The 21263-nt window shown below is 41.9% G+C and overlaps 1 protein-coding gene across 1 annotated transcript in view; it reads left to right on the forward strand.

Annotated features, from left to right (window-relative positions):
• The window catches only part of didum (dilute class unconventional myosin), a 616021-nt gene that overhangs the window by 404916 nt on the left and 189842 nt on the right, over positions 1–21263 (forward strand). The window contains exons 10-11 of the mRNA XM_067147235.2: positions 647–787; positions 18606–18812. Coding sequence (XP_067003336.2) covers positions 647–787; positions 18606–18812 — 348 coding nt within the window. The remainder of the gene's footprint in view (positions 1–646; positions 788–18605; positions 18813–21263) is intronic.

Genomic DNA, 21263 nt, shown 5'->3' on the forward strand with positions numbered 1-21263 from the left:
TACCAGCTAAGGATATTTGTTGTCAGCTACGTTGAACCATCTTGGTGTCTTGGGAATTGGAGTGGGTAGCTATCCGAACTCCCAACAAGCTATAGCAATTAAGAAGATGACTACCGGCTTTTCCGGCCTCCACTGAGAGAGGCCGTAGTTTTGTGTAGCCTGAGGATAGGTCACGAAACATCTACTCGCTCTTACCTCTTCAAGAGGATAGACACCCCAGTGTGTTCTTGTGGTGCCGACTTCACTGTGGCCTACAGTCTTGCAGAGTGACAGATCTATCTGACCTAAGACGAAACCTCGGCCTGCAGGAGACACTCAACCTTGTTCTAGCTGATAACTTGAATACTGCTAATCTTGTCATTCGCTTTGTGTGAGAGTGGATCGATCAAGAGCATTACTCAAGGAACTTGGGTTCCCTTTTGATGTGTTTGTGACCTTTTTGGCTTAATAACATTATTTTTGTTTTATTTTAAATCTATTTTCAAATTCCTCCATTGAATAAGTAAATTTATATTTTAATTTTTGTCTCCATTTAATTTATTCATAGAGGATCATTACCTACTCGTATTTCCTCTTTAAACAAAAACAAGAAAAGTTTACCATGATCATTAACATTATTTATTTTGTCTTACATTTTTCTTTCCAGCATGTATTCAAGCTGGAGCAAGAGGAATACCTCAAAGAGGATATTGCCTGGAAGTTCATTGACTTCTACGATAATCAGCCGTGCATCGATCTCATTGAAACAAAGCTTGGGATTCTGGATCTTTTGGATGAAGAATGTCGGGTGAGCCATCTCTATTCTATCTAATAGACGTGCTGGATTAATAGTAACTGGCTTTGTGGAAAGAAGTTAGTTATGGAAGTCCCATACAATATTACCACCAAATGTATGGAGTTGCTGTCCTTTATGTTGAACGTTAGGAGTTTATTTGTTTAACATACCTTCAGTTGCTCAATGAGGAGGAGGAGGAGTCATGGGGAGATTTTTGTAATGACCTGTAAACGCTGGGTCAAGCAGGAGGTAAACCTTTCTGCACAGTAATAAAGAATCTAAGAAAAGGAGGAAAAAATGAAATGAAATGGTGTTTGGGGTATATCAGGTGAACTCTTAATAGATCCCAGGGAATCACTGGACAGATGGAAAGAATATTTTGAAAATCTTTTCAGCATAAAAGAAAATCTTCCTGGCGACATCATAAACAACCAAGCTTATGGGGAAGAGGACAGTGATGTTGGTGAAATTATGCTTGAAGTGGAAAGGATTGTAATTAAACTCCATTGTCATAAAGCAGCAGGAATAGATGAAATTAGACCTGAAATGGTGAAATGCAGTGGGAAGGGAGGGATAAGATGGCTTCATTGAGTAATAAGATTGGCATGGAATGTTAGTAAGGTACCTTGTGATTGGACAAAAGCAGTAACTGCACCTGACTATAAGCAAGGGAACAAGGAGGATTGCAAGAACTTTCAAGATATTTCATTGATCGGTATACCAGGCAAGGTGTTTACAGGCATTTTGAAGGGAAGGATGCAGTCAGTGGTTGAGAGTTTGTTGAAAACCAGTGTGGTGTCAGAATCAGATTTTCAGTATGCTCCATATAATTAAAAAATGCTGCGAGAGGTATAGATAGTTCTGTTTGTTTCATAGATCGCCGGGAGCTTGCATCCGGGAGAGAGTGGGTTCGAACCCCACATTCGTTATTCATATTTACATGGATCATCTACTGAAAGGTATCAGGTGGGGAGGAAATTCATTTAGGTGGACATGTAATAAGCAGTTTGGCTTATGGCAACGATTTGGTCTTAAGCGGCAGATTGTGCTGCAAGCTTGCAGTCTAATACCTTCAGATTTAAGAATGGGTGAATTGTGTATGATATGAAAAGTAGTATTTCCAAGCCTAAAGTGATGTCAGCCCGTAAGAAACCTAAGAGAATTGAATGTCGCGGGCTCTAACCTCAGTACATCGTTTGTTGTGGCGCAGCATGGATTCATGAATAAATGGACGCCAAGCAGTACTTGACAAGTTTTTTCATTGTGGCGTTTAGCATGTCCTGTGTGATCTGGGATTTTCCTCAGGATATTTTGCTGTCCTCGATGACCTGGCAGGCTTTATAGATCAACGCGAGTCCACACTGTTCCATCTAAAGCAACCTCTTCCTCATCGACTGCCATGTGCTGATCATGCCCATATGTTGACTTGTAAGTGGTTCAGAATTTCGGCATCCATCAGCAGACTAAGCAAGAACAAATTTCTTCAGAGTAATTATAAACAATCGGTAAATTTAGTTTGGATGTTTGTAACGACTGAACACGACAATTGACTGCTCGTTATGGTTGCACCCCTTCCATTACTGAACAAATATTGACTATATTTTCCTGTCATTGTACTTGTATAATTGTTTGAAAAGAGCCAACAGCTGCCCCATTGTAGCACAAAAATACGTTCTATTCGATACTACGGTAATAATTATACTGTAACAGCTTGTTGGAATGATATCCCGCTCTAAATGAATGCCACACAAGTCTGATATATATCTACTGCAGTACCGGTCAAAATGACCGTCCGCAAAGAAGGTATATGACCTCATAGCACCAACTAGAAATGAGTTACGGGTTTTTGAAGCTATATGCCGAAAAGTACACTTAACATCATTAAAAGCCACCAAAGGATTTGTATGTCCTAATCGCATAACAAGAGTGTGATAGAAGGAAAAGCCGACTATGAGCCAGCTTTCTCTCCTCGGTCCACTTAGTTCCTGTAGTCTTCTTACTTGTAAGGGACATTGGGAAAACTTTGTGTCAGATGGCTCGACGGAACAGAAGTCGGTCATGAGTTTGTCCCAGTCGGATATCTAGTTGTTCCATATCTGACTTAACTTTTTTTTTTTTTTGCTAGTTCCTGTACGTCGCACCGACACAGATAGGTCTTATGGCGATGATGGGACAGGAAAGGGCTAGGACTGGGAAGGAAGCGGCCGTGGCCTTAATTGAGGTACAGCCCCAGCATTTGCCTGGTGTGAAAATGGGAAACCACGGAAAACCATTTTCAGGGCTGCCGACAGTGGGGTTCGAACCTACTATCTCCCAAATACTGGATACTGGCCGCACTTAAGCGACTGCAGCTATCGAGCTTAACTGACGTGATCCATTTGTTCTTAGAAGCCTTGCCTCTTCCTGTTACTGTGAATATCCTGTTGGTGAGTCTTTTGGAATCCAGACGGGCCAAGTGTCCATAAAAGGTCAGGCGCCTTTTCCTTATAGATGTGACAATGTCCTCCTTGTGTTCATACAGTTCATCATTATGGCGGATTCTGTAAGTGCCTCCTTCCTCTCTGATTGGTCCTAATATCCTCCTCAGGATCTTCCTCTCTTTTAACTCCAGCTTTCTGAGTGGGCCCTTCCTAGCCATTACAAGGCACTCAGAAGCATACAGAACAGATGGTTTGACTACAGAGTTGTAGTGTCTGAGTTTGAGGTTCTTGGAGAGGCACTTACATGAATAGATACTACGACACAAGTGATAAGCCCTTTCAAACTTGGTACATTTGGCATCTATGGCTGGGTTCTCGCTCTTATTCGCAGAGATCCATTCTCCCAAGTACTTAACTGTAGGTACTTTCCGTATGGTAGCGTCTGTAAGAGGAATTGTAGAAGGGGCCTCTTTGATATTGGTCATAAATTCAGTCTTCTGGATTCTGATTTTCAGACCAGTCTTATACGCTACACAATAAAGACTCTGTAAGTTGTAGGTAGCCTCCTCTATATTGTTTGCCAATAGAATGAGGTCATCGGCAAAGGCTAGGCACAGGACAATGAGGTTATCTCTCTTGTACCCAAGCTTCAATCCAGCTCCCGGTGGTAGCATCGTTCTCCATTCTCTAAGGATCTTTTCCAGGATACAGTTGAAGAGAATGCAGGAGAGACTCCTGTTCTGATTGGAAAGCATTCAGATAGTTCACCTCTGAACCTGACCTTGGACGTCGTGTTCCTCAGAGTGGCTTGAACCAATCGTAGGGTCTTCCCATCCAGACCAAGTTCCCATAGTATGGAGAAAAGGGTGTCTCTGTCCACAGTCATAAGCTTTCTGAAAATCTACTAGGACCACCACCCAGGGATGTCCACCTCGGCTTTTGTAATTGAGAACTGTCTTAAGATTGTGTATTTGTTCTGGACAAGATCTAATCTTACGGAAACCAGCTTGGTATTCACCTAACTGTGAGTCTAGCTGTGTGATGACTCTATTGAGCAGGGCTACAGAGAGGATCTTGTAGGTAATTTGTAACAAGAAAATACCTCTATAATTGTTGAGGTCTGTCTTACTTCCCTTCTTGTAGAGGGGATGAATCACGGCAGATGTCCATCCTTCGGGTAGGGACTCTGTTGTTGATATGCCCTTTATGATTTGATGGATGCTCTGCAAAGACTGGTCATTTGCATGTTTCCACATCTCTGCAACTATGCCGTCTTCACCTGAAGCCTTGTTGTTCTTGAGACCAGTGATGATGTCCTTTATTTCTTTTCTCGTAGGTGGTTGAGAATCAGGGTTCCTGTGTGAAGGCTCATGCAAAATAAGCTTTTCTTTAGGTTCCTCTGCGTTTAGTAGCTTCTGGAAATAATCTGCAGGAGTTTTGGTGCAGTCTTTATTGTTCAGTTGAAGTTTTCCATCTGGCCCGTGGAGGATGAGGGTAGGAGCTGTGTACTGGGTCGTTTGCTTCGTAAGTCCTTTGTGCAGGTCTCTTGAGTTGTTTCTCTGAAAATTATTTTCAGCCTGTTGCATTAGGCTCCTGAGGTAATTTCTCTTGGCACTGCGGATGGTGTTGGCTGTAGCTTTTCTTTGCGTGAGGAAGGCTTCATAATTGGCTTCAATTTCATGTTGGTTCCACCTACTCCAGGCTTTACGCCTTTCTTCTATAACCTGATCACACTTTGAACTCCACCATGGGTGTTTGCCTTTGGTTGATGAGGCAGGGATAGTTTCTTGAGCGGCATCCAGCAAGGCCTTTTGTAAGGCAGGCCATCCTTCTTTCTCTGTATTCTTCCTTAGGGTATCCTGAAAATCACAATCCTCATCGTGCAGTCGCAGAGTGTTGAACCGGGGTATCTTATGACTACTTTGGAGAGTTGGTGTTTTTCCAAAGGGTTGCATATTAATCTTGACAAGTGAAAGGTAGTGATCAGAATCTATGTTGGCTCCTCATAATACCTTGACATTCTTTATGTCCGTATGATGTTGCTGTGCTATAGCAACATGGTCTAACTGGAATTAACCAAGCATAGGATTTGGACTCCTCCAGGTTTTGGCCTTTCTAGGTAGACGTTTGAAGGCTGTTGATTTCAGGACTAAGTTGTACTTGTCACAGTTCAATGAGACGTTCTCCATTTCTGTTTGTTCTCTTATGGGCTGGATAATGGCCTACTATCTTCCGGTACTTCCTCTCCTTATCGACTTGTGCATTGAAGTCTCCCATGAGTACGATGGAATAGTGGGAAGGGATCTTATCTAGAGTTTCTTCTAAGGTGGCCCAGCATTGTTCTACATTTTCGAGGTTTGAATGGTTTGTGTCATTCGTGGGTGAGTGGAAATTTACAATTGTGTATGCTTTATTACGAGACCTGAAGGATAACGAGGAGGTCCTTCCGTTAGGTGAAGTGAAATGTAAAATATGGTCAACCATCTTGTGGTGTACCGCGAACCCAGTACCAAATTGTGGCAGTGTCTTGATAACTCTTCCACCAGGTTTCCACTTGTAGATTCTGTACACTCAGGACTCTATTGTATCCTCGTCGGTAAACAGAGTCTCTTGTAGCACTGCTATCATACAACAACTTACTCTATTATTTTAATGAAACGTGTCCATTTAAGTCTGATGTGTCTATACGTAAGAGTTTGAAAAGAAAGAAGTCGTATACATTAGAGTTAGCTCAGCTAAGGAATCCAGTCCTAATGCTTAGAAACATGACCTTAGTAAATCCCAAAATTAGAAATTTGTTTGTTCAAACTAGGAACATATGCCATAAAGAAATCAGGCTTGCTAGAATTAAATACAGTGAAGCCTACATTTTAAATTCTAGTAATAAGTGTAGGGCTGCTTGGACAGTGATATAAAATGAAAGCGAATTAAAAAACAAAAACCAATAACTCCCTAATATTTCTCCTGATGAATTTAATGACCACTTTTTAAACTGCGTCTCAGTAAATTTCAGCAAGTTTTGTTGGGCTCAATGCACGTGACTTATATTCATATTCACTTCGGTGACTCTAGGGTAAAATTCAAGTTTGAATTAATCTCACCTTATGATATAATTAACGTGGTAAAAGATTCTAAAAACTCAAAGTGAAGACTATTTTGGTCTCTCAAATTGTTATAAAGAATGTTATTGATGTTATTGCTGTGCACTTTGCTTTTATAACAAATAATATGCTTAAGTTAGGAATATTTCCTTGGATGTTCAAAATATCAAAAACTATTCCCCTGTTTAAAAATAAAGATAAAGATGACCCATCTGAATATATACCTGTCACTAGTTTCTATTTTGGGTAAAGTAATTGAGGCAGTTGTGAAAAACCAGATGTATTTGTACAGAGATCTTGAAATCAAGTAGGGATGACATAAACTGAACTGTAGAAGTATTGTAAAGAAAGGAATACAATTAAGTAATTTATAAGATATATACTTACCAGACATTATAATAGGTGTACTGGGAGGTACAGCTCAATGCTGCGCACGTTCTCAACTCATGAGTCAAATGTTACCCAATTGCAACAGTCAAGTTTTAGGGAGGAAGGGGGTCTGAGATTGCTCTTTGTAAACTATCAGAGTGTAGTAAATAAACAATTAAAATTCGGTACATTGATGGAATCTTATGAGACTGATGTGGTGATAGGAGTGGAATCGTGGTTGAGAGAAGGGGTGGGTAATAGAGTATTTCCAGAAGGGTATACAGTCTATCGTAGAGACCGAGGAGATAAAAAGGGAGGAGGGGGGGTGTGTGTTTATTCTGGTGAAGGAAGCTTATTGTTCACATGAATGCTTTATCAATGAAAGGGATGAATTATTAGGGATAAAATTACTTTGTGATAATATGAAGGAGGTGGGAATTATAGGAACATATTGGCCTGGAAGAGAGGAAAGAGACATGGAAATGTTTGAGAAAATAATAGATTATACTTATAAAAACAATAATAATGATGTGGTAATAATTGGGGGAGATCTAAACTTGCCTGAAGTTGAATGGAATGGAGCTGCAAGTTAAGCCCATGAACAGAAACTGGCAAATAAGTTGATTTGGGAGGGAGGATTTACACAAGTAGTTCAAGAACAGACTCGTCTCAATAACTTGCTAGATGTATTCTTGGTTAAACCATGGGAAATTGTTGATAAAACTGAGGTAATTGAAGGAATAGGTGACCATAAGGCTGTAATAATGGATGTAGGACTTGTACCAAAAATGCTTAATAAGAGGGTCACACAAGACAAGAAATTATACAGAAAAGCTAAAGTTGATGAATTTGGGACTTACCTTAAATCACAATTCAGTTGTTGGATAAGCGAAGAGAGTAATGTGGATACACTTTGGGCTAAATTTAAAAGAATCATTTGGGAAGGAGAGAACAGATTTGTACCTGTTAAGAAGGGTAAAATGACCTCAGACCCTGTTTATTATACAAGGGAAATAAGAAAATTAAAAAGAAAATCTAGAATAGTAAAGAGGAAAATCAAAGAGGGTAGGGAGAATAGAAAAACTAGAAAACAGCTAATGAGGGAACTGAATAGAGTGAAAACAGAAGCAAAAGAGAAATATATGAATGGCATACTTCAAGAGGGTAATGACCACAAAAGGAAATGGAAAAAGCTGTATTCATATACTAGGAATCAAAAAGGAAAAGGAATCCAAATTCCTACAATGGTGGGAGAAGGGGGTGAACACTATTTAACAGATACTGAGAAAGCAAATTTATTTAGTAGGGAATTCAGAGATTCAGTAGAAGATTGTCAGGAGTTGGAAACGGTAACAGAAGATAGAGAGGGAGAGACACATAGGGAAACAAGAAGCTTCTCATTCACAAGTGAAGATATTTTCAGAGAAATCCAGCTGCTTCAGCAGGGAAAAGCAGCAGGAAGAGATAAAATTACTGGGGAGGTATTAAAGACAATGGGGTGGTACATAGTGCCTTATTTAAAATTTCTCTTTGATTATGTCATAAATAATAGTGTAATACCAAAAGAATGGAAGGAATCTATAATAATACCAAAGGAAAAGGAGATAAAAGGAAACCAGAGAACTACAGACCAATCAGCCTGACCAGTATAGTTTGTAAAATACTGGAGAGTTTAATAGCAAATTACATCAGAGGGATATGTGATGATAATAATTGGTTCAGGAGGAGCTTAGTATGGATTCAGAAAGAAATTTTCTTGTGAGGCACAACTGGTGGGATTTCAGAAGTACATATCAGATCAGTTGGATTCAGGAGGCCAGTTAGATTGCATAGCCATAGATCTTTCCAAAGCCTTTCATAGAGTGGAACATGGAATATTATTAAAGAAATTGGAGGGAATAGGATTGGACGTAAGGGTTATACGTTGGATAATGACATTTCTAGATTCAAGGGTTCAGAAAGTCAAAGTAGGAAATAATGTATCACAGGAAGAGAAAGTTTGGAAGGGAATTGCACAGGATAGTATAATCGGTCCGTTACTTTTCTTAATATACACAAATGACTTAGGGAACAATATAACATCAAAAATAAGATTGTATGCAGATGACATCATTGTTTATAGGGAAATAAATGACATTGAGGATTGTTCAGAATTACAAAGGGACCTTGAGAGTACAACAATGGGTTGAAGAAAATAATATGAAGGTTAATGGAGGCAAATCAACTGTTACAACATTTACAAACAGGAGCTTTAAAACTGAATTTGAATATACTTTGGATGAGGTAGTTATCCCAAAAGATGGCAAGTGCAAATACTTAGGTGTGAGATTTGAAAGTACTTTGCACTGGAAGGGTCATGTTGATGACATTGTTGGGAAAGCATACAGATCGTTACATGTCATAATGAGACTACTTACAGGATGCAACAAAGAAATAAAAGAAAAAATTTACTTCAGTATGGTTCGTCCATTATTGGAATATACAAACAGTGTTTGGGATCCTCACCAAGGATACCTAATAAAAGAAATAGTGTGCAGAGGAAAGCAGCAAGATTTGTAACAGGGGATTTCAGGAGAAACAGTAGTGTATCAGAAATGTTAGAGGAACTTGGGTGGGAAACTTTAAGTAAGAGAAGGGAGAAAGCTAGACTTAAAGGATTATATAGAGCCTATACAGGAGAAGCAGCATGGGGAGAAATCCACGAGAGGCTTCAGTTGGAAAATAATTTTATCAGCAGAACTGACCACAAGTATAAAATTAGAAGGAATTTTAGCAGAAGCGATTGGGATAAATTTTCATTCATTGGGAAGGGTGTGAAGGAGTGGAACAGTTTACCAGGGGTAATGTTTGATCCTTTTCCAAAATCTGCACAGATATTCAAGAAGAGAATAAACAGCATCAGGGAAAATAAATGAAATGTTACAGGGCATTTGACTAGTGCAGGCTATTGTAAATAAAAAAATGTGTGTGAAAAAATTAATTCCACCCTCTGGTGCATGGAATTTGGACAGCCAAAGTAGGGGACTGCCTGTAGGGGTGAAGTACAGTGGGGACTTCGAGGGCCCTGGGACCGCTACGGTAGCTGTGAAGGCCCTTTAGGAATTCTGAAAAGTGGTGGCAAAAGGGGCTCTGGTTATGACACAGCAGGTCGTTATGCTACTTAGGTTCCAAAATGGTTATTTAAAAAAAAAAAAGAGTAAATAAATGCAATGTAAATTTTAATCTTATACTAGTTGCATAGTATTATTTGAAGTAATTCCACATGCTGTATATGAGTTGATTCTGTAAGTATAGGAGATATTATAAGTAGAATTTTGTAAACAATGTAAATTTATTAAGGATGATCTGTTTGTTTAAAAGAAAAATTGTTAGCGTAAATTGTATATTATTGTATTCTAGAAAAATTATCTTCTCTTGTTAATTTAAAATTTAGTGCTTGACAATAATGTATTCTAGTGTACCATTTGCCACCGAAGTAGACACCTCATTTGCAAATAAAGAGATTTTGATTTGATTTTGAAGTACTTATTTGATTATAGTTTTGCTGAAGAAGCTATACCAAATGAATGGAAAGTTGCTATAGTAGCCCCTGTGTATAAAGGAATGGGCGATAGACATAAAGCTGAAAATTATGGGCCAGTAAGTTTGACATGTATTGCATGTAGGCTTTGGGAAGGCATTCTTTTTGTTTATATTAGACAGGTTTGCAAAATTAATAACTGGTTCGATAGAAGGCAGTTCGGTTTTGGGAAAGGTTATTCCACTGAAGCTCAACTTGTAGGATTCCAGCAAGATATAGCAGATATCTTGGATTCAGGAGGTAAAATGGACTGTAACGCGATTAACCTGTCTAAAGCATTTGATAGGGTGGATCATGGGTGGATCATACGGACTAGAAACACTGGTAACTAATTAGAGACAAGATAGTAAGATCCAAGCAGTAGAAATGAAATCTTTAAGAACTTTGGTTAAAAAGACAAAAACAGATAGAATTCGAAATATGAAAATCAGAGAAGAGCTAAATATAGAACCGTTAGTACAGAATATACAGAAAGCAAGACTGAGATGGTTTGGACATGTAAAAACAGTGGGAAAGGAACGGGTAATAAGGAGGGAATTGGAAAGAGAAGTTAAGGGAAAGAGACCAGTTGGAAGACGGAGAAGAAGGTGGATGGATCAGATGTGGAAGGACATTAGAGAAGCTGGATTGAATGTGGTGGAAGTAATGGAGCAGGAAGAGTGGAAGGACAGAAAGGAGTGGAGGAGGCTTGTTAACCACACCCGGGTGACTGGAGTGGAACATTGGTGGTGGTGGTGGTGGTGGTGGTGGTGATGATGATGATGATTGGAAACTACTGGAAAAAATGAGCGCAATTGGACTAGATAAGAGTGACTGAATGGGTTGCTATATTTCTAGAAATTAGTTCTCAGAGAATTAGACCCTGTAATCATAAATAATTTGATTAAAAAATTTCATTTCCTCACAATTTGGTTTTATGTTAGGCAAATCTACTATTCAAGCAGTAGAGAACTTTTAAAATTTTTATATTTGTTCATGGCGTCAACCTCTGTAGATCTTTCGCCATTAGTTGTTTAAAAAAAATAATAATAATAATAGTATGTACTGCCCTGGTAGACCTAAGTCAAGCATTTGATAGTATTCCACATAATATTAAAATTGAAAAACTGATATTATATGGTCTGGATGGTGCAGAATTTGCTTTCTTTGAATCACATCCGAAGAATAGAATGCAAATGGTAGTTGTCAGTGACAGAAAGACAGAACTTAAAGAAACAAAGGTTGGAATCCCTCAGGGTTTGATTTTGGGTCCACTATTGTTTGTGTTATTCATTAATGTTTTACAACATTATATGGGCAGTAAGACTATTCTGTTCGCAGATGATACAGCATTTTTTGGAATCGACTCTGATCTAAATTCTGCTCAGTCGATTGTAGATGATATATTAATTAGGTCCAATGTGTGGTTTCAGACCAATAGTTAACAGTACTGTAAATGAAGAAAAACTGAAAAATATTGAATTTAGCCTTATAAATTCCACTGTTGAATGTAAATCTGTGAGACTTTTAGGAGGATATTTGGACAGTAAACTTTCTTGGGAAGTATATGTAAATCATTTAACTATTAAGATATCTAGAGTTCTTCTTCTCCTACATAAAAACATGTATCAGTCATCATATGATTGTTACAGCATATTTTGCTTTTTTCCATTCCCACCTTCAGTATGGCATTAGGCTTAGGGCAACAGTCCTGGTGCTAAAAAGAAAGCAATTAGAATTTTAATGAGATTAAATATGAGAGATAGCTGTGTAAATGCATTTTACAAATTTCATATAATGACTGTACCTAACCTGTGTATATATATAGTGTGATGGTTACCTTGTCCGCCATGTTTGAATTTTAGAGAGTCTGGTGACGTCACCAACTGGTCCGCCCGTTTACTCTCCGACTCTGTGTCGGAAAAACAGAGAAGAAAAAACAGCAGAAAGTGTTGTAGCGTTGAGGGTAAATAAATATTGCGTTAAGAAAGAGATCTCAAGAAGCGTGTAGTCGGGAATCCTGACTGTGTACAGAAGTGTGATTTATTAGCATTAGTTAATAAATTTTAGTATAGAAGCTACCAGTCTAGTGTTAATTTATCTTACTACCCTGCCAGCTGGTCACAACTGGTGTCAGAAGTGGGATCAGCTGATAACAGTAATTTTGTAATTAGCAGTCTCTAGCGAATCGTAAAATGGATAGTGAACAGTTCAGGCTCTCAATGAGTTTACCGAACTCTCATCCAAACAGAATGAAATAACGAGCGAACTGAATCTGGAATTGAATGAACTTAAGTGTGGACAGAGTAAATTAGAACACGAAGTGCGCTCTCTAAAAAGAAAATTAAAGAGTGTCATTATGCAAGACGTACAGGAACTGGTTGAAAAACAAATAAAAGAAGTACCGCATGTTGTGGAGTCAGCGGTTCAAGACCTGGAAGAGGAAGTATGCGCCCTTTGTATGAGAGTGACAGCCGTGGAGACTCATGGTAGGACCACCAGCCGCGATTCAGCGCCGGAAGGTAAAACCCCCGTGCTTCAACGAGACCACATCGTGGAGAACCTTCCGGGCCCAATTCAAGACGGTGTGTGGGCACAACGGTTGGACATCGGAAGAAAAGGCCGTGCACCTAATCGCCGGACTGCAAGGAACACCAGCAGAAGTGCTACATAGCCTCCAGCCGGGTGCCACCTACGAGGAGAATGTTAGAGCGATCGACAGCAGGTGCGGGGACCACCAGCTGGCAGCTGCCTAGAATCCAGCTGAGGAAGAGGTCCCATCACGTTAATGAGACACTGCAGGAATTTGTGCAAGATGTGGAGCAGCTAGCCCATAAGACTCTGGATGGGCTGCCCCAGGACCACATTCAGCGGGAGGAAGCCCATTCACTGATGGGCTCTGAGACGCTGAGATACGTCGAAAGCTGATGCTCAGCAGGGAGCATAACCTCGGAGATGCCCTGACGTTAGCCCTGAGTGTGTTGGTGGTGAAGGAAACAGCGGCACTGTCGCCAAGAATACGAGCCGTGAAAAGCGAGGATGCACCGTAGACCCGCCCTGTTACAGCAGAACGACGCACACCACCGCCGGGACACCGACGCACCAACAAGATCACCTGTTGGAACTGTGGCGAGCGTGGCCACCTGTGGAGGAACTGCCATATGGAGATGGCCCTTGATCAGGGAAACGAGTAGGGACCGACAAGGAGAGGGACTCGTCGGCACAGCTAGTACCGTCCCCTCATTTCACACTAAATATGGTCACCGAGCAGAGCGACGATAGCTTGATCGCAGACGGGTGGCTTGGAGATAGGCCGTGCTGGGTCACGATTGACACGGGGGCAGCATTAACAATCGCCAGGTCTGACATCGCTGAGGGACAACCAGAAAGGGAACTCAACCACCCCTACGGGCTGCGAACGGCCTCAGGAGACTCCATCCCTGTCCTGAACGAGGCGCTACTTCAACTGACTCTGGGACAATTACGCCAACGAGTCTGGGCCTTCGTTGTTGCCGTCACGGATGAAGTCATCCTGGGCCTAGACGCATTATGGGCATATGAAGCGACTGTCGACGTGGGGCGATGTTTGTTGTGGCTTGGCAAACAAGAGATAATGCTCGACACCCAGGGACGCAAACTCTAGTAGCGCGATTAATGCTGGCCAGCGACAAAGTGATACCAGCCAACAGCACGAAGAAGTGTGCCGGTACGCATATTCAGTTCGGTATCGCGGAAGCATAGGATACCCAGCGGGACCGAGCTTGGGACTTGTGAACCGGTTACGTGCAATGTGCCAGTGGGCGATGAAGATGCACAGGCCCTGGAAGCAGGCGAAGGATTGGATAACTTCCAGATGATTATATCCGATACCCGGAAACATTTGGAGGCAGACAGCTCAGGGAGCTTAAGGAACTAATCCAAGAGTTTAGGGACATTGTTACTGCTACCGGAGGCAACTACGGAAAGACAGATAGTGTACCATTGCATTAACACCGGCAATGCCACTCCAATCTGACAGCCACCTCATGGGGTACCCCTGGCAAAAAGGGCAGAAATCGACCAGGTGCTTTGTGACATGAAGCAGCAGGGAGTCATCGAGGAGTCGAACAGCCCAGGGTCATCGCCAGTGGTCCTGGTGAAGAAAAAGAACAGCGAGCTCCACTTCTGTGTCAATTACCGCAAGTTGAACAACGTCATGAAGGACTGTTTCCTGTTACCTCTGATAGAAGACACCCTGTATACGTTATCTGGCACCCAGTGGTTTCACCGTGATGCCCTTCGGCGTCTGCAAAGTGCCGGCGACTTTCAAGCGAATGATGGAGTCTGTATTGAGGGGGCTAAATCACGATGCCTGCCTCGTGTATCTGGACGATACAATTATTGTGGGACGCACATTCAGAGAGCGTGTTGAGAATCTACAGAGAGTATTCAAGAGGCTACGTGGGGCTCACCTAAAGTTAAATCTCAGAAAATGCCACCTGTTCCAGAAGGAGGTGCACTACCTGGGCCACATCGTGTCATCGAAGGGAGTAGCCACTGATCCGGAGAAGTTAAGAGCTGTCAGGGACTGGTCGGCGCCGAAGGTCAAGTGAGAACTGAGGAGTTTCCTTGGCCTTTGCACGTACTACCACAGATTTATGGCTGGCTACGCAGACATCTCAAAGCCCCTCACGCGGCTCACCGAAGAGAGAAGGCCTTTCCAATGGTCTAATAAGGCGGAGGTTGCCTTCTGGATGCTGAAGGAGTCCCTGTGTATGGCACTCATCCTAGGATACCCCAAGCCTGGGGAGAAGTTCATCGTAGACACCGACGCCAGCGATGTGGGAATTGGTGGGGTGCTGTCCTAAGTGCAAGATGGCCAGGAGAAGGTGATCGCCTATTTGAGCAAGATGTTGTCAAAAGCTGAGAAAAATTACTTCGTGATGCGTCGGGAATTGCTGGCCATAGTGAAGACCTTGGAGCATTTCCACAAGTATCTGTATGGGCAGTCTTTCCATCTGCGCACTGTCCGCTCCGCATTGACCTGGCTCCTAAGCTTCAGAAACCTGGAAGGACTGACAGCTCACTGGGTACAATGCCTTCAAGAGTATGACTTCAACACCGAGCACCAACAAGGAAGGAAGCACTGCAACGCGGACGCTCTATCCAGAAGACCGTGCCTTGAGAACTGTGCACACTGCCAGAAAGTGGAGAGGCAGGCGGGCACCATGGACGTCTGGGCCGTGAGGGGCACCACCATTGAAGGATGGGATCGGAACGCCCTCAGGAGGGTGCAGCTGAAGGATGACAACATCGGGCTGATCTTAAAGGAAGTAGTCGGAACAGAGACCAGAACGGAAAGACATGGCTGAACGCAGTCAAACCTATAAGGCGTATTGGGCCCAGTGGTCGTCTCTCATGGTTAGTGACTGGGTTCTTACCCGCGTGTGGGAATCGACCGATGGAAAGAAGCACATTGCCCAGCTGATAATGCCCAGAAGCATGAGAAAGGAAGTGCTGACTGAGTTTCATGCGGGCACTACTGCCGGCCATTTGGAAGTGAATAAGACCCTAGATTGTGCCCGACAGCGTTACAACTGGGTGCACCTGAGGAACGATGTGGAGAGGATGTGCCAGCTGTGCGACACCTACGTGGCGAACTAGGGCCCACATACCAGTAGTAGGGGCCAGATGATGCAGTACAACGTTGGAGCACCTTTCGAAAGGATCGCCATCGATGTTGTGGCCGGAGATCTACGCCATCCCGAACCAAGAGGCAAACACAGTGGCCTACGTTTTGGTCAAGAACTTCTGCTGATTTGGTGTCCTGAGGGATCTTCATAGTGACCAAGGCAGGAACTTTGAGTCCAGGCTGATACAAGAGGTTCTGCAGCGCTTAGGAGTGCAGAAGACCCGTACGACGCCTGTCCACCCTAGGAAGATGGCATGGTGGAGCGTTTTGTGAAAAACCGTCGAGGACCATCTCAGGAAGGTTGTTTCGGTGCACCAGAGGGACTGGGACGAGAGGGTCCCATTCTTCTCGATGACCTATCGAGCGTCCACCCATGAGACGACGGGCATGACACCTGCCAACATGGTCTTCAGAAGGGAGCTCCGCCTGCCATGCAATCTAATGTTCGGGTCGGCATCAGACCAGCAGCAGCAGTAGCCAGCGACAGACTGTGTATGGGAGTTGGTGGATCGACTCAACGATATCCACGATTATGCCCAACATCATGTAAGGGTAGCCAGCAACCGAATAAAAGCCCGCGACGACTTGCTGGCGAACTCTGCTGGTTTCCAGGAAGGTGACAGTGTGTGGCTGTACCGTCCGGTGCGGACAAAAGGGAAGTCACCGAAACTGCAGCCACAATGGCAAGGCCCATATACAATCGTCACCAGGATCAATGATGCTGTCTACCGGATCCGGCGGCCTCCCTGAGGGAAGATGATGGTTGTTCATCTGGATCGCCTGGCACCATATCGTGGAGCAGCTCGGGACGAGCAGCCTTAAGGCGGGGGCAGTGTAATGGTTACCGTGTCTGCCATGTTGGAATTTGAGAGTCTGGTGATGTTGCCATCTGGTCCGCCCGTTTACTCTTATACTCTGTGATCAAAAAAACAGAAGAAAAAAATAAAAGAACAGCAGAAAGTGTCGGAGCGTCGAGGGTAAACAAATATTGCATGAAGAAAGAGATCTAAAGAAGCGTGTAGTCGGAAATACTGACTGTTTACCAAGGTGTAAGTGATTTCTTAGCATTAGTTAATAAATTTTAGTATAGAAGCTATCAGTCTAGTGTTAATTTACCTTACTACCCTGCCAACTGCTCATAATAGTAATCTGTTATACGGTATGTCAAAGAAAATTTGCATTATTATAAATAACATTTGGAAATGCATGAACGTAATACCAGAAGTTGCTGAATGTTACATTTAACTCTATTTAGATAAAGCAAATGTATAAAATGCCACGAATGTTTGCAGTATAAGTTTTTTAATAAACTACCAAATATTCTTGTTAACATGTATAACATGTATAATATCAAAGTTTTTTTATGATATAAATAATTTCTTTATTTCAGTTTTGGTGATCTTAAAATAAAGTGTTATGTGAAATGATTATTTTGTACATGTGAACTTAATGACAGTCTATTATAACTATGTTACTTAATGACTAATAAAAGAATCTTCAAACTGTCTATTTCTCTCGTAGCATTTCCCATTTATCTGACGCATACTGAAAATCAGATCCTGACAGCCCCTCTGTAGGCTGAAACCACACTGGTTTTCATCCAGCTTCCTCTCCACCACGGATCGCACCCTCCCTTCCAAGATGCCAGTGAACACTTTGCTTGGTATACTGATCAATGAGATACCTCAATAGCTGTTGCAATCTTTCGTGTTCCCTTGCTTATAGATAGGTGCAATTATTGCTTTTGTTCAATCATGCTAATTTCATTACTCTGTGAAGCCATATCATCCCTGTCTTCCCACTATATTTCACCATTTTAGGTCTAATTTCATCTATTCCTGCTGCTTTATGACACTGGAGTTTGTTTACCATCCTTTCCACTTCATCAAGCATAATTTCACCAATATCATGGTCTTCCTCCACACGAGCTTGGTTGTTTGCAGCATCACCAGGAAGATTTCCTTTTACGTTGAGAAGATTTTCAAAATATTCCTTCCACCTGTCCAGTAATTCTCTGGGATTACTTATGAGCTCACCTGATTTACCCAAAACAGTATTCATTTCCTTTTTCCCTCCCTTCCTAAGCTTCTTTATTACTGTCCAGAAATGTTTCCCTGCTGCTTGACCTAGCCTTTTCAGGTTATTAAAAAAAAGAAGAAAAAATTCACAATTAGAATGTTGGCAGGCAGGGTAGGAGAGGTGGTGGCGTTCAATTTATAATCATTAGATTGCGTGCCAAAATCCTGGATTCAGTTACAAACCTCTCCACAATGTTCATATGGAGTGTGGGCATATGACACTGTTGGTGGCGATTCATTCATCGGATAGGGATGTTAAGCCTTGAGCAGCCCCTCGGTGCTATTCGACAGAAGGCTGCATAAGTAAATTCTTTCAAGATTAAAATTATTGTGTCCACCTTTTCAATACAAATCTGCTATGAGAAAATTTTCCTGATTTATTTGGACTAGCAGTTATTCTTTCTACTTTCTTGTGTGTTTCCTTTAAGTTATGAGTGGATAGAAATTCTGAATTCTCTTAGGAACTTGTCTCTTCTGTACTGTGTTTAATTTTCAGGCTCTTATTCCTATTCTTGTCCAAATTATGTTAGACAACAGGCAGAAAATCGTGAGAGGATTGGTAATGGTGAAATTTAATATTGGTGTACATCACCACATTTTTGCTTATATTGATGATCGTTTCCTTATTTCAGATGCCCAAGGGATCAGACAGCACATGGGTAGAGAAGCTGTATAACAAGTGTTCAAATTGGAAACATTTTGCTCGACCTCGCTTTGGTAATATGGCTTTTGTAATCCACCACTTTGCTGATAATGTAACATACCAAAGTACTGGTTTCCTGGAGAAGAATAAGGACACAGTGTTAGAGGATCAGATCAATGTGATTCGAAATAGTCAGGTAAGGAACTAGCATGATTCTGAGTACATTACTAGATTAGGCCATATTTCTGGGGATGAACAAGGTTTTAGTTCCAAGCTCATCGAGCTATCATATTGTGAGAGTCCTGCAATTTAAGGTACTTCAACACACGCTGTGGAAAAGAGCATATATAGTAATGCTATATTACTACATAGTTAAAAAAAAAAAAAAAAACATGGGAAGATGTTTTTGTATGTATGCTATGCTCCACAAAACAATTCCTTACACCCAGGTATATTATCAACTAAACCTTTATTCTTTACATTGAAGTATACAAAAGAACCGATGGATTTGCGTTCATTTTCAGAACACAAACGGAAATGTCCAAATAAGGGCGAAAACAAATTGATAAGTTTTCCAGCATGGATTTTTATCACAGTTGGAGAGCTTTATTATGGTGTATGTCCTCCATGAGCATTAATCGCAGCTTGGCACGTACGTGGCATGCTCCATGCAAGTCGATAGGTCACGTTGCAGTATTGGGTCCCATTCTTCAATGAGAGCCTGTACGAGGTCTTGGAGAGTCCATGGTGGAATGGAACGTTCACGAACACTTCTGCCAAGCCTATCCCACACATGCTCAATGGGATTAAGGTCGGGACTCGCTGCTGGCCGTTCCATCTCTTGAATGTCCAGTTCTCGCCAGACAGGTTGGTGATGTGCACTACACGAGCTCTGGCATTGTCGTGCACGAGTACGAATTCAGGGCTAACAACGTATGCAGCAACCAACACATGCTGTAATAGTATCTGCTCGATGTACCTCACAGCAGTAAGATTACCATGGACGACTACAAGATCCGTACGGTTATCAATACTGATGCCACCGTACACCATCACAAAACCTTGTCCGAATCGGCTGCTTTCCTGGACAACATTTGGCATGTACCGCTCACCACGGTGTCTCCATACATGTTGATGTCCATCATGCTGTGTCGGGAAATCTGGACTTGTCTGTGAACAACACAGGTCTCTATTGGTTAAGTTGCTAGTTGACGTGGGTACGGGCAAACAAGAAGGCAAGTTGTGTGATGTTGCTGCATTAAACGGAGCACACGAACAGGACGTCTCGGTTGTAAGGACACTTATTTTAACCTGTTCCTTACTGCCTGGTCAGACACCGTGACTCCAGTGACCCTCCTGAGGTCTTGTTGCAGTCCTCTGGCAGTTGCTGAACGACGCCGCAACTCGCAGATGGTTAGATATCGGTCATCCTGTGGGGTTGTCATGCATCCATGACCTTGTCCAACCCTCCTTGTGAACTGGCCTGTCTCATTGTAGCCATTCCACAAGCATTGAATAACTGACGGAGAGATGTTGATATTCACAGCAACACGGCAAAAAGTCAATCCTTCCTGGATCAAAGTGACAGCCCTTGCGACTTGAACCTTGTTAAGATGTCTCGTGGGAAGTGCTGGTTTACGTACAACGTGCTGAAATGGCCACAGTAGTCTGTGTACCTCACAGCAACACTTGGACGCACTGCTTTTCACTTTGTTTTGAGGGGTCACTTGACAGTTTAATGCAAGGCTACGCCTACAAATGGAGTATAACTTCGATTTCGCATACCCTGAGTAGCTAAGGTTTTAAGGTATGCTGTACAACTATTGGAACTTCATCTACCAAATTAACATTCACATACCAGACGTTACAAAACACGTTCCCCTAATTTTTTTTTAACAACTGTGTATAGTACCCATGTGCAACTCTTGATGTAATATGTTACTGCAGAGTTATTGCAACATAGTGGAAGTGAACAGTGAAAAAGCATCAACACAATGTGCTAGGTTAGGTGAGTTTTTTGAAATAAATTAAATAAGCAGGTGATTCAACCTTAGCAGTAGAAAAATTTAACTAACACTAAACATTTCCCCAGGGCTGGTGTTAGACATGCTTTAAGGATAAATTGCAACTTCGAATTTTGTTAACAAGTGGAGGGTAGGAATATAATGGGATATCTGACACTCATTTACACTTCTCATAAGGAAGAACAGGATACACAACACCCTAATAAACAGTATAACCATCTATCGGGTGCATATGATCGAAGGACTTTTAAGGGGGAAAGGAAAGGACAAAATTCAACTGCTAAATGTTCACCCAGATTGCAATATAGGAAGTGTATGTATGACAACAAACCCTCTATAGAATAATTACAACAATTTTAATCAGCAGATTTCCTGACTGTTGGGAATATAAAGAACAAGTTTGTAAGAAGGGGAACTTTAAATAATTGGATAGCCTAGTGAAGAAAGGTTGACTAGAACACTAAAAAGAAATAAAGTGGTTTACAGTGACCTAAGCTAAAGTATTGCCGGCTCCGTGGTGTAGGGGTAGCGTGCCTGCCTCTTACCCGGAGGCCCCGGGTTCGATTCTCGACCAGGTCAGGGATTTTTAACTGGACCTGAGGGCCGGTTCGAGGTCCACTCAG

The sequence above is a fragment of the Anabrus simplex genome, chromosome 5 (genome assembly GCF_040414725.1).
Source record: "Anabrus simplex isolate iqAnaSimp1 chromosome 5, ASM4041472v1, whole genome shotgun sequence".
Classification (NCBI taxonomy): domain Eukaryota; kingdom Metazoa; phylum Arthropoda; class Insecta; order Orthoptera; family Tettigoniidae; genus Anabrus; species Anabrus simplex.